Genomic DNA, 10,575 nt, shown 5'->3' with positions numbered 1-10,575 from the left:
ATTTTGTTTTTAAATATTTATTTTAGGAAATTAAAAATATTTATTATTTTTAAAATTTCTTCACTGAAACAGATGAATGTCACCTAAGTATGTAAGTAATATACTTAAGCAAAAATTTGATACTTCAAATTATTTATATGATGTTAAATACTTTTTGAATTATAATTGAATTTTTAATATATTGACTTTATTGAATTAGATTTAAAATTATTTTCTTCTGACAGTATTGAATAATAAAAAAGTAGTTTTTAAATATTTTAAATTTTCAATTAATGATAAAAATTTTACAAGAATTGAAGAAAAAACATTATTCAATAAATTACATTCAATTATATTTTACAAGAATTGAAAAAAAAAAAAAAAACTATATACTTGTGTTAAGAACACTTATCAGATGTTTTTAATTTCGAATATATACTTGTGTTAAAGACCTGAGTTTGTGTAACATACATTAACACCTTTTGAAGACTTTTTTTCACCTTCTGTAACACACATTCTAAAGACTCTAAAGGTGAAATAAGACATTTAAAACTAACTACCGATAGTTTTTCAAAACCAAACAAACCCGCAGAAAGTTTTTTCAAAATCATGGACCAAACAGCAATCGTTTTTCTCAAATGGACAATACCACAACTGTTCATCTTAAATTTGCAATTGTAATAAAATCAACATTTTTCTGCAAGAATACTCCATCTAATTGTGGACTGCAACATAATTTACCCCATGTAACATACAAACACTGCTTCTAGAGGACATAAATACAACAGACACATGCACAAGTTACAATTGACTTTACAATACAAAACTGTGCCTACAGCAAAATACACAAAATCCCTTTTTCTATGTATCTCGTAGTACTTTGCAATTATTAAAGGATGAGTCCAATTTCGTTGATGCTACTATAACAAAACCAAACAATGCCCTTAGCACAGGTGGTTCCTGAGTGACATTAACAACTCCGAAAGACAACAAGAATCTAAGTTGTGGACTTCAGCTGAGTCTTGTGGTGTCATTTGGCATAACGACATCGGGGTTTCTTACATGTGATTTCCCTCGATTGCCAAAAAGACGAGATGATATGCTCCACAAGGAGTCACCAGGTTGCACCTTTGAGGTAACTGGAGCATTAGGTTTAGATGAACCCTTTGACTTCATCAATGGAAGTTTGTTATTATTGTTCTTCGCCATTCCATTAGCAACCAACCAGCGAGAACCAGATTGTTGCTGGTTTGAAGAGCCCCAGAGCTTCTTTTTCTGAGGCTCAGGCTTCAGACCTGCCACATGGACTTCTGTGATTCTGAACTGAGGAATGCCCTCTTCCTCTTCGGAACTATTCTCCTCGTTCTTGGTGTTCTTCATGTCCACCTTCGCTATGATTTCCCTATCCTCATCATCATCCTCGTCATTGTTTTTCATTATCAAAGACACACTGTTGTAAATCTTTTGCTTTGGAAGCATGAACTCTCTCTCAACTTGTATAAGAGCAAGCATTGGTGTTCCAACCGGTTCGTAATTTCTCAGAGGGTCACGGAGTTGCACCATCAATGCTACTGTGAAATTGTTTCCTAACAAACCACATCTTCTGCTTTTGCCTCGTCTCTTCTCTCCCTTGGAACTCCCTCGAATGAAGTCAAAAGAGTTAGCATGATGGGCTGCAAGAAGTTTGGAAGTATGCTCACTGATATTATCTATATCATCAATCTCACCGGAATCCAACCTCATCCATTCATCAAGAGTTAATGATAAGCCCATTATTCCATCAACACCATCACTGCCGCCACCACTTCCGTCTTTTACATCCATCAGCTGCAAGCCAGCAGCACCATCCAGGCCAAGAGATCCACTAATATCAACACCCTTGCCCTGAAGAGCCGAAATATCCCCAATGGACTGTGCAATGATGTTTGATGGTGCCTCCTCTTCTGACATCCCAGATTGGATTCTCAAACCCTCCATTGAAAGTGCTTCAATTTTATCCATAGCCAATGGAGCAAGGTCTTCAACTGAAACAAACTCTGAGCTTGGTTGGTTGGCCACTGTTCTTGAACTAAACTTGCCAGTCTTCTGTACTGAAGGCATTCCTTTCAAGTCCCTTTGCACATGAGCACTGTCTTGCCTTGTTATTGGATTATGCTGCAAATGGCTTTGCCTGCATAGAGCAAAGCAAAATTCATTCAGTAAAACATTTAAGAATAACTATTAAAAACTCAGCCAAGACCAGTGATACAAACAGGATATAGGCTAACCTCTCTGCTCCTTCTAAGACAGGCATGGCTTCCCATGCTACTTGTTGCATTGTCTTCCCTGTGATATCTTCTAGCGGCATTAACTCCTTGGCCTGCATTGAGAGCTTTTCAATTCCCACCGAAGCCAAACACTGCAAAACTTCCATTATCCCAGAACCCATTTCAGCAGGTACCACGACAGGGTTGGATACCTGCATGATTAAACTCCCACCACTTTTAGAATTCTTGAAAAGTGAGGGATTCATAGAGCGTAGGAAACCCCCGTCTTTTGTCTGAAGAAAAGGGCCCAACCCATCATCAAGAGGAGGCAACATAGGAGGCTCTTCAGGTGGCAAAGGAATTGGGCTTCCAAAACCAGTAAAATCTTTTGGTGGAGAACGATGAAAAGCCTCCTCATTCAAACCCCATTGACGCATCAAGGCTTCTGTTTCCAAGTCTTCTAGTATCTGAGCCCTCTGCTTGCCTCTCACATCCCGAGACTCGGCTAGATGCTCCTCCTGCAGCTCTTGCAAAAGGGATGTTGACCTGACATCTTCAGAAAAGTTCCACTGCTCAGATGCAGCGGAACCATCATAGCCACCATCTTCTTCATTATCATGGTTCATTTCAAAATCAAACAAAGAGGAAAAGTCCCCATCCAAAGCCTCCTTCTCAAATTGTCTTAAAAGTAGCTCTCTTGGAGATTCAGGCTCACCTTCGGAACTCAAGGCCATTGGACTACGGTCTAAGCCTAACATGCTTAAAAACTCAGAGGCAACTGATTCTGTAACATCATCTAAGCTATGTGACTTTGTCATCTTATGTTCAGATTTAAATTCTGCTGTTTTGGGAGATTCTAGTGCCACTCTCTCCAAATTTGATACACTATTTAAAGCCGATTCTAGTTCTTGCAGGAGCAGCTCATTAGTATCACTGTCACAGTCATCCTCTTTGCTAGCAAATTCCTCTATCACTACCTGGTCCTTATAACTATCATTAACCTCATCCAGAAAATCATGTTTAACACTGTCTTCAAAAGGTTGTATACCTGATATACCAAGGGTGTAGGCAGTATCAACTGTAGAAGCATCCTCAGGAGCCTTCACAGTGAACTCCTCTGTTATAACAGGTTCATTTGATGACAGTTCTATCCCCTTATCAACAACAAAAAAATCATTACCTTGAAACTGTTCAGGGTTTTCATTTGCGGAATCAGGTAAAGGATCGTCATCTGGTTTAAATATCTCCAGCTTTTCTTGAAACACTGAAAGTTCAGGTTCCTCATGCATTAGACATTTATCTTCAGCCTTACTCACATTACTCACATGCTCGTCAAATGTTTCTTTTCCAAGATCAGAAGCATATGCATCTGGCTTGATTGACCCAAGATTTTCGGAGAACGAATCAAGTTCTGCATCGCTAAGCAGAGAACTAGCCTTCTCCTCATCAAATTTCTTATATAAGATGTCTATTGAGCTGGCTAGTGCAGACCTAGTCAGTGGCAACACCTCATGAAGATCCTTTACCTCATCTGAAGCTCGAGGTGATAACTGCAAACTCGTGGTTCGCCTCATCCTGCTGCTTCCATCAAACTGTCGGGGTTTAACATCTTGCTTCATCGGAGCAAAACCATTCTGCCTGGAACTCAATACATTAGAAGCATTATGGCTGTCTCTGGTAGTACCAGCATTATCACCAACCACCGTATAGCCAAAACTGACATTCATCACAGCACCCTTAGCCACTCCTGATAATCGAAAACTAGTAGTCCACTTCCCCGAGCTCTTCTCCTCCTCAAGCTCCTCCAGAGTGAGAGGAAGCAACCTTGTCAGATCCACCCGGTGCTTTCCCAAATCCATCTCCTGGGCACTCAGAAGCGAAGCATAGAGCAAAAAATGCTTTGCTTCATACTTAGCAGAATGGTGAGGTCCACTCCTACTGCCATACACTGAGCAAGTGTAGGTCAACTTCTCTTCAAATTCAGCCACAGACTGAATCACCTTGGCAGGACCAGTCACAAGAACCCCATCACGCCTTTTCCAGTACACAGCAAGACTAGCATTATCGAAACTTTGAGGCAACCCTTCAATCAGGTGAACTTGCAGATAAAAACTACAATTAAACCTCTTGTTTCGGATGTGGGAAAGTGCCCTTAGAGGCCTCCAATTCCAAATAGACTTCTTATCCTTTTGAACACCATCGTCATTGTTATTATTAACACTGGTTTTAGACTTAGATTTGGGATCAGGTAACTGAGGTTTCCCAGTGAATTTAGATCGAGAATTTGCACCAGGTATTGAACTCCTTGAAGACCCTCTATCCAAGTACAAAGCTTTGTTAATGGTTTCAACATCCTTTAACAATTTCTTCGGGGCACTAGAACCCCCACCACTCCTCTTCCCAGCCTCCATTCTCGACAACATCCTCTTCTACCCCACAAAACAAATAAAGTGAATTCAAATGAAACAGAACCCGACCAGAATCTCTTATAGAAAAAATATAAATCAAACACAGGAAATTATTAAACCGCGTAGCAAAATTTAATAACAAAATCACAAAAAGAATGAATAGATTGAGTACCAGGTAGTGTTGGAGATGAAACCAAAGCAACCGCAAAAAAGTTAGGTCAGCAAACCCAATCCATGGACACCTACCCTTGTTCTCAAATTCAAAACTGAAACTCTATAACCCAGAAAAAAAAAATCCATTTTTTCAGTCACGGGTGAAAAAAGGGGGAAACTTAACCATAGATGAAGATGAAGAACAAGAAGAAGAAAAAACATACGAAAAGTTTCAAAATTTGTCAGCAGAGCTTGTTATCTTCTCATGTCCAACCTCTTTTTCTTGTCTCTTTCTCTCTCTATGAATTGCCGCTACCTCTTTCAAAACCAAAGAATTGTAGTTGAAATTGAAGAAACAAAAATAATATAATATAATTTTAATATATATTATTTTACTTTTTCCATGCGCGTATCTTCCCGAAAATCCCAATTATTAGTATTTACTAATTTTAATTCTTTCTGTTCTGTCAAAAAATAAAATTTTCTTTCTGATTCTGCACCTCTTCGCATGTGCATCTTAGTTGTGTCTTTTCGTACTTATGACGGTAATCGCTGATTGTTCAAATTTTCTAATTATATTATTTTAAACATGGAATAATAAATTTGATTCAAAAAAATATATATTAATTTAATATGAAGTCAAAATCTCTGATAATAATACTATTTATTATTTTTGGTGATGAATAATTTTTTTCTTCATGACTCACGACACTATATAATTATTTAATTTAACACTAAATTTGTTAAAAGCGAATGTTTAAGACAATTTCGTAAGTGATGTCATTAACTTAATATACTAACACCAACATAAACAACATAATATTTTTTTCGTTAGTAAAAAATTCAGCTTCATCATATGTATAAAATCATATGAAATAACGATTCCTGAGACTTGATATAATAAACTAGCTAAAGTTTGCATAATCATTGTTTTTCTTTGTTTTTGTGTATTATGGTTAGTTATATGATGTCTAAATCAATTTACAAGCATTTATTTTGTACTAAACATTCTTTGTTATTCATCATTAATCTCTTCAAGTTTACAAAATCTGATTGTGAACTGTTATGTGTGTTATTTTAATGGTTTTGTTAATATCGAGTTTTAGTATTAATCTAAATTATAATTTAAAGTATAATATTTTACAAAAAAAAAATGCAATATATTTGTTCACGTGCCTTAGAAAGAAATTGTGGGAGTGAGTTTAAACAATCCATTTTTTTCTTTTTTTACATTCATAGAAGTGCACTAAGAACATCAACTAATTAACCAATTACTTGAAATTTGGTATTGTTTTCTATTTCTGCATATTTCAGTTCTTAAATAGAACAAAGTTTTGTCACAGCAAGTCTTACAGAAATTGTATTCAAACAAATTAACTTTTATCTTTTTAATTAAGTATCCACATAGATATTTTAGTATATTTGATCAATTTAAGTAACGTTTTTAATGTTTTCAACCAATAATAAGTATACTTATAAGAACTATATTTTATAAATTTAGATAAAAGACTTAAAATAAACATATTATTGTATGTTTATAACTATAATGAATAAATAATTCACTTTTGTTAAGTAATCATTTATCTTTCTTTTTTTAATTTATCTAACCCCAAAGGAAAAGAAAACAAACAAGTAAAAGCCAAAATTGTGAAATTAATCTCACTAAAGTTAAAAGAAAAAAAGACAAGAAGATAAAGAAATATGCAAATTGTACATGAAAAAAAAAATGCAAAATGCAGAGAATATCTTACAGTGAAAGGTTAGAGACTACGATATTCCCTCTTCAGTAAACAATGTGCAAATATACTTAACTTTGCATCTACACTACATTTCTGAGTATCAATGTACATACACACAATCATCAATCTCTACAAGTTTCTTCATAAACAATTAAAATTTATTTACTTTTAATAATGTGCAAAAAAAAAGAAACTTTTTATCTTTAATTTATGTAATTTATGACCCTTTTTTTCTTTTGATTTTAACTGTCTATAAAAATATCATTTAAACATATTCTTATTACTCATATTATTATTAGAAAATATTTATGAATGAAACCACGATCTCTTAATAACTCTAACCGGTGTATAAGATTAATATTATATATATATATATATATATATATATATATATATATATATATATATATATATATATAATAACTATAAATATATAAATTCATGACAAGATTATACTTCTCATGCACATTATTCATTCAATTTAATATTTTTAGCAATTCTCTTTCATTTTTTATTATATTTCTTAATTGTCCTTCAGTTATTATGTGTTAGTGTTGGTTGTAACCTCAATCATTCTAAATTTGAAATGCTTCTCTAAAGAAAGTATGAAGAGATTGAGTTGGACATTACCTCATCACATAATTTATTCCATGAAAATGACAAATCTCAAATATTTCGTTACCAAATTTTAAACATGGATTTTCCTGAGACTAAAATGGAATAATATATATATATATATATATATATATATATATATATATATATATATATATATATATATCGTTTTTTACAAAAGTATTAAAACTCGAAAAAAAACAAAAAAAAAAAACTCTGATATGAGTATAGGCATTAATTATGTTTTGAGAAAGCAATTAGGAAGCATGATATAGAATGATTAAATAAAATAGGGACCACATAGCAGCATAACAAACAAACATAGAGACAATGAATAATACTGTCTGGAATTGCCTAAGATATGAAAGCTATAACTATATACTAGTTTGAAAATGTTACATCGGAATTGTGAAAAAATCATTTTTAAGTATCAAACCAAACATAAGACAATGAGAATTGGATTAGTGTCATAATAAAAGAAACGGTACATTTTTGTTGAATGATTAAGGAAAATTGGAAAGAAAAAAAAAATAAAATATTTATCAATATACTCTCCCTAGATGGAATGTTTATAAAGAGTAGTGAATATATGTAACCCACCATTTAAAGAAACATCTACTTTTCATTTTCTTTTAACAATATTAATAAAAGCTTAATAATATTAATAAAAGTTGATGGTTAGTACGAGTGATTAGCTCGTTTAAGTACACGTTCAAATACAGTACAATCTCAATAATTTTTTATAATTAAAGTCTTATTGACAAATGATTTACGTATCATGTTAAGATGAATGATGGTATAAAATGATTGTTCAAAATTAAAATGTTTTCATTTAAGAAAAAAATGTATCAATATGAAAATGACTCACTCTTAAAAAAAATCGTTAGAAATCTTAGCAAGAGTTTACGTTGACTTAAAATAATAAAATTTAATATAAAGATCTATAAATTTATTATCTTAAAGTTTTAAGATGAGAGTGATATCGATCTCTTTATGTGAGTTAAACTCATTTCTAAGTGACATTAAATTTTTATGATGATCTTTTGTGAAAAAATTCATTACGAATTATATTAAAATATTAGTATTAATGTAAATGTAAATGAAGCATTATAGTAAAATAATATTTTATGTAATTGTAATATTGTTGTTGGAAAAATAAAAACAATGAGTATGAAATAATAATGATACAAATGATTTGTAACCTTGATTTTAAGCGATTTTTTTTAACATGATAGGATTTTAATCATCTCTTACGATATACTATGAAGATGGTGTGTATATAGTTATTTTTTTAAAAATTACTCTCAATTGTAATGATAAACTATAGTTTCTCAATTTTTACGTAAATTTTTACACCATCAACAAATAAAAATACTGTCTCAATAATATTTTTGAAATAGTTATTATAAATAAATTTGTTATATATGATCATATATTTTTATTCATAAAAAAGTTATAATAATGTTATTATATTATAAATATGGTTGCAATTTTGAAATTGAGGTGGCGCGGAAACTCCGTTGAATAATTGTGAATTTGTGAGTGACATTGACATCTAAAATCAACAAACACATAGCACCACATTTCACCAACCACTCCTATCCCAAATTCAAATTTTTTTAATTTCTAAACATTTTTTTTTGTTGACCAAGATGAAAAAAATTCACCATATGGTTATCTATTTTCACATTTAATTTTATCTAACATTTTGTTATATAATAAGTTACCAGCTACTTTTATCCAACATGGTTTAAATCCTTAAATTAACAATCATTCACTTTCACTATAAAAAAAAACAGTGACTTTGCGAGGAAAAATTCATGAGAGAATTTTTATAACTAAATAACTACCATTCATATTTAACTATAAAATTTAGTTGTTTGATAGATTCAGGCGATGTTTTTCTTATGTATCAAATTAAGATTTGTACAGAGTGAGAGATTTATTTGTCGTTCATATAGCATGAATGAACAATTGGATTATTGTCCTCCAATTTAGTTGCAAAATAGCGATTAGAGAACTTTGTTGCAATAAAAATACCGATCGTTCACAATTACTTAATTTATTATTTAATATATTTTTTATTATAAGTTTAGTAATATACATTGTGTTTTTATAAGTAGGATTTGTCATATTGGTGGGACGAATGAAATTATTTTCAATGAGAGTTGGTGTTGGGGTTTAGGCTCGCTCTTGGGCCACCCAAATTACTTTCAATTTGAAGTAGGTACTTTCTTCCTGCACTTACATAACTTCTAATCGCACCACCATAACTTTTAAAAATAAATGTTTTTATTACTTAGATGTGATTTTAAGATTATGTATTCCAAAAAAAGAAGAACAAGTCTTTTGAAATTTTTGGAACATGATTTTCAGAAGAAGACCTTTAAAATAATTTTTTCTAAACAAAGTTTTTAAAATAGAATTTCAAAAATATTTTATTTGGAAAACTTTATAAAATACATGAAATTTATTTTAAATGAACCTTCTAGAATGAAATTTTAAGAACAAAATTTATCAAACACAAATGATAGTTTTTGCAAGAGTATATGTTTTTTTGGATCTAAATACATAATACATGTTAATTAGAATTACATTATTCTACAATTTATTCTATGATCTAAGTTGTATCAGGTCTCCGTGCATGAGTATCTGAGATATCTCTTTTAGTTTGAGTGTCTATAAGTCTAAGACAGTGACAATAATGATATTCTGATGCTCAAGTCAAATATATCTGTAAATCAATAACAAATGTATAATTGAATGCGTAAATATTACCTCGTAATATTGTATAGAGGATTATTATGAGGTTTTCCTTGGATGAGCTTAGATTACCTAGGTCAATATCACCTATAGGTAATCTCTAGGTATTATTTACCTCGTTTGTTTATTTAATCCTCAATTAGTTTGTTAATCTTATTATAGAATTCGAAATGGTTTAGGTGTGGGACCGATATGTTATGAGATCGTTTTGAACTTGCATACTACACTAACTCCTGCTCCCAAGGCTTTAGGTATTTTAGATCCAAAAGTCTATTATGCAAAGAAAATAACTTGACAAAAAATATATGAGCTTTCTAAAAAAAAGTGATATGCGTAATTATATACTAAAAATGATATTGTAAATAGAAGATGTTCACTAAAAAAGTGGATAACTGTTAAATTTTAAGAATTAATTATATGCGTAAATTTCAAGCCAAGCTGATAAAAGAATTTAAAAAGTAGTATTCATGATTATAAAATTAACATTCAGTAATACTCAAAATATCTGTTTATTACGAGTTCCGATTTTTTATTAACTTTTTTTTTATTGTTCTCTACAGAACATTAAAAATTCATTATATTAATATTCTAAATATAACTTTAATATATTTTAAAATATTAAAATCAATAATAATTAATATATTACAAAAGAACAATAAAAAAATAAAGAGA

The 10,575-nt window shown here is 31.2% G+C and overlaps 1 protein-coding gene across 2 annotated transcripts; it reads right to left on the bottom strand.

Moving 5' to 3' along the window:
• Positions 1–654: 654 nt before the first annotated feature.
• On the bottom strand, positions 655–5,143 carry LOC114162475 (protein PLASTID MOVEMENT IMPAIRED 1-RELATED 1). 2 transcript variants are annotated; one of them, XM_028046387.1, is made up of 4 exons: positions 5,011–5,143; positions 4,806–4,907; positions 2,247–4,654; positions 655–2,149 (listed from the first exon to the last, which is right to left on the bottom strand). In XM_028046387.1, the coding sequence occupies exons 3-4, from the start codon at positions 4,646–4,648 to the stop codon at positions 991–993; spliced, it is 3,561 nt and encodes a 1,186-aa protein (XP_027902188.1). In that variant the 5' UTR covers positions 4,649–4,654; positions 4,806–4,907; positions 5,011–5,143; the 3' UTR covers positions 655–990. The 2 variants fall into 2 exon arrangements, with proteins under 2 accessions (XP_027902188.1, XP_027902189.1); XM_028046388.1 differs by having other exon boundaries at positions 2,247–4,651; positions 5,011–5,142.
• Positions 5,144–10,575: the final 5,432 nt, after the last annotated feature.

Source organism: Vigna unguiculata, chromosome 9 (genome assembly GCF_004118075.2).
Source record: "Vigna unguiculata cultivar IT97K-499-35 chromosome 9, ASM411807v1, whole genome shotgun sequence".
NCBI lineage: Eukaryota > Viridiplantae > Streptophyta > Magnoliopsida > Fabales > Fabaceae > Vigna > Vigna unguiculata.
Note: the sequence above shows the minus strand (reverse complement) of the source record. Positions and strands in the feature narration are given on the sequence as shown.

What these genes read in the sequence shown, in the direction of transcription:
- LOC114162475 (XM_028046387.1), bottom strand. Translation starts at nt 4,648, where the DNA reads ATGTTGTCGAGAATGGAGGCTGGGAAGAGGAGTGGTGGGGGTTCTAGT. An exon ending in GTCTTAGAAGGAGCAGAGAG is followed by an intron (nt 2,150 to 2,246) that starts GTTAGCCTATAT and finishes TGCTCTATGCAG; the next exon opens with GCAAAGCCATTTGCAGCATA.